Raw genomic sequence first — 3,497 nt, 5'->3', positions numbered from 1 at the left:
TGCAAAACCTTGCTTTTCTTCAGGTTCGTCTTTAGTATCGCCGGGATCTGGGCACATCCACTCTGAGAATGCTGCAAAGCATTCTGCCAATGAGAGAGAAGAGCCCCTATGGTCACTTTTCAATACCACTGAAAGCAAAGTAGTAGACATTGAGAATAATATTTTTCCGTGCAGTATGTTGGCAAACATTGCTTAACCCCTTGGAAGTGATGCAAATAATGAAATCAGAGAAAGAATGTTATGCTAATCAGCTCCGACCAGAGCAGTTGATCGCTAATGGATTTCCTTTGAAGCCTGATGAGGCGGCAAAACTTTTTGGGTGTCCTTTACCCTCTCGGAAGTTGAAGCCTAGAAGTTATTGGTATGACAAGGAATTTGAATTTGGGAAAGGTAACTTTGTTTAGTGAAGTTTAACTAATTATTCCTTGTAATCCCTGTTGGAAAGTAAGAATGTTAATGCAACTTGACTTCTTAATATAACAGTAAAGAGAGAAACCTGACAGAATTGTGAGTTCAAATATGGATTTTACTGGGGAACTTCGTCCTCACTCCTCATGCAAGCAATGGAACCTCACAGGTCCATATTAATAGCCAAGACATGAAGTGCTCGTCTAGCTCCCTCTCCTTGATCTCTTCTTTTTCTTTTTAGCCGGACTCAAAGTGCTGAAAGTGTGTCCTTTATGTTACAACTAAGTTGTCATTCATAACACCAATATTTTAGGGCAATAAAACCTTTACTATCCACTATATAATTGAAGTTTTCCTGTTTGTTAGCGATGAAAGATATTTCCTCTTGTCTGCTCTAATTTGTCACTTATTGTCATGCCGTATCTCTTATGGATTTCTTCCTGATCCTGCTATTCAGGAAACATACTAGGGAAGAGATGAGCTTCATTTCCTTTCGGATGCTGGCATCTTTACCGTCTTTCTATGAGGTATTGTCACTCCTTGCTATCCAACTTAATTGGTGGCATGTCAAAAGTGAGACCATGTACTCTGTGATTTTCTCATATGCCATAAAGTAGCAATGTCATTCTGGCAATTTAGTCTAGAATTGATAGCTTTTGTCATAAATTTCCCTTTGGGGAGTCTTTTTGCTGTAAAACATATAAAGATAAAGGTGGTTTATAAAAAATAAATAAAAAAAGATAGGGCAGGTCTTTTCTATTCTTGATGTTAGTAAATAGTGATTTTTCAACTCGCAGAAAGGATTCTTCGAGGGAGTTATTTCATTATTAATCTTCAGTTATTTACTTGGTTCACCTTTGACCAATTTCAAAGACGTGACATCTCCTATAGTCTTACTGGATGTCATACGGAGATTAAAATGCTACATGCCACTTACTAAAAAAACACTGCAAGTTTACTAAGATCAGAGATATCCTCGTTACTACATTAATAAGAACCTTCATTCTTTGGAATTATACTGACTATATGATTTCCATTTTCATTTATTATCCACAATACCATAGTCAAAGGAACTAATGGATGCAATTTAGTAACTGAGTTCAACTTAATAGTTGGTGACTGGGAAATTGGAAACAGCCGAAACTAACCAGTACATCTATTCCTTGAACCCGATGTTAAAGCATTCGCTACTGGACATCATTGCCACTGGAGATTTGGATGCATTTTTCCCAGCAGCAACACGTGAATATGCCCTCCCAGTGGAAGAGGTGTGGAAGGATCCTGCTATACAGGAAACATACAAGAGCAAATATGAGCTTCATTTCCTTCCAGTTATAGCAGATTACTTCTTGAGCAAGGTACTTTTTGGAACCTAGTCTTACTGGATCAATTTGTCCAATAAAAGTCTTTTACAGCAATTAGATACATAAAACACCTTTTTGCACTAAATATCTCAAATGTATATGGGCAATGAGTTATTTCGATTATCTAGTTGATCTGAGTTGTCGACCATATGTCGTCAATCTGCATTTGGCTCTGCTCTCCTTGTAACATATCTCTTTAAAAATCTCTAGTGTTCTCATGCTTCAGCTACTTACTGTTACAAGGACCGATATTGACTCTCCCTCCCAGAAACATTATACTTGTTCACTTATTTCCTTGTAAGTATAGCATGTCAAGACCATATTTGATTTTGTCTGATAACTATCATAGGAAACTGCTACCAAAGGGTTATTTCTTTTACCAAGTAATATAGAATCTAGATCCTTTCTTGAGACATATTATTATGAGTGAATGTGAGACCGATTTTACTTTGTTTTCTTGAGTACACGCTAATAAACATATTTTGAATTTGATCAATGCTAACTACTACAGAAGATAGACACAACGGATACTGAATTATCATTCTTTGGCCTTGTAGGCTGTTGAGGTATCAAGCAATGAGTATGAACCTTCAGAGTGATATATACTGTATCCTAAAGAAGTTACCCAAGGCAATGGTTTGGCTATTATGGAGTTCTCCTTGGATGATCTAAAACCTATGTAGATAATCTGGAAGCTCCTGCTCTTACTAGGTAACTGTTCCCCTCCTACTAGGACAAATAAGTGATAATTAATTGTTGATTGATATGGATTTCCTAGCATAATTATAGGGGTAATTGATATAGATTGATTATGTAATGATTGTATAATATTCCCTTTGATTATGTAATATTCTCTTTCTTTATTTAATTATAGGAATTATTGAATAAATACCCATTGTCCGGGATGTAAATTATCAAGAAATACAAAGAATACTTTCTTCTTCCGGAAATTCTACATGGTATCAAGAGCCATTGCCGCTTTTAGAGGTGAGTTATCTCCCTCAAAGACTCTAGTGGTTCCTTTTTTTTTTTTTTTTCTCAAAGAGGTCGAGTTTTCTATCTCTTGGTGGCGTCCGCAACACAAGCTCCTTCCAATCAGCCTTTTTAATTTTTTCTTCCGTTGGAGTTACCGGAACATTCCGAGTCAAACCTACCAGCTTTTTGATTTTTTCGATCACCGTAAATTAAGGTTTAGCCGTGGGCCATTTTTTCCAACGAGATCATCGTTTTTTAGAGATGGCAGCTTTATTTTTCCGGTGATATTTTGCACCTACAACACCGTTTTAGATTTTTCCGACGTGTTTTCCAAAATGGGACTTTTGTGTTCAGATTTTTTTTTTTTTTTCGAAGTGTTTACCCACTCGCATCTATTTGTGAGGTATTTCTTTCTTGGAACACATCTAAATTATTTAGATCTATGAATGTTCAAACTATAAGAGATACAAAGGGAGCGTATAATAGTTCTCTTTCACAAAATCGCTTCGGTCGCCTAATATTGCGTAAAAATGAGAGACGTTTAGAGACACTACTTCCGGAGAGACTTTGTCTCCGATGAAGTTCAACAACTCGTTTTTTCAACAAACTTGACTTCAAGTGCTGCTAGTTTCAATTATGTGCAGAATGGCTATTGCCTTTAATGTTCAACTTAATTCTTGGATTATTGATTCGGGTGCGAATAGACACATGATGTGCTCTTTCTAAAGGCCTTCAAAATTACTCTCCTAG

General features: G+C 36.5%; 1 protein-coding gene across 1 annotated transcript; it reads left to right on the top strand.

The window, feature by feature from the left end:
• Positions 1-1,542: 1,542 nt before the first annotated feature.
• On the top strand, positions 1,543-2,453 carry LOC132069253 (extra-large guanine nucleotide-binding protein 3-like). Its single transcript, XM_059462662.1, has 2 exons — positions 1,543-1,766; positions 2,330-2,453. The coding sequence occupies exons 1-2, from the start codon at positions 1,581-1,583 to the stop codon at positions 2,369-2,371; spliced, it is 228 nt and encodes a 75-aa protein (XP_059318645.1). The 5' UTR covers positions 1,543-1,580; the 3' UTR covers positions 2,372-2,453.
• The last annotated feature ends 1,044 nt before the right edge of the window (positions 2,454-3,497 follow it).

This window comes from Lycium ferocissimum, chromosome 9 (genome assembly GCF_029784015.1).
Source record: "Lycium ferocissimum isolate CSIRO_LF1 chromosome 9, AGI_CSIRO_Lferr_CH_V1, whole genome shotgun sequence".
In the NCBI taxonomy this organism is placed as follows: Eukaryota; Viridiplantae; Streptophyta; class Magnoliopsida; order Solanales; family Solanaceae; genus Lycium; species Lycium ferocissimum.
The sequence above is the reverse complement of the archived record's forward strand: the minus strand, read 5'-3'. Positions and strand labels throughout refer to the sequence as shown.

Excerpts from the sequence above, each read along its gene's own strand:
- LOC132069253 (XM_059462662.1), top strand. The coding sequence starts at position 1,581 with ATGTTAAAGCATTCGCTACTGGACATCATTGCCACTGGAGATTTGGAT. Across the intron at positions 1,767-2,329 it reads CAGATTACTTCTTGAGCAAG|GCTGTTGAGGTATCAAGCAA; the intron begins GTACTTTTTGGA and ends TTGGCCTTGTAG.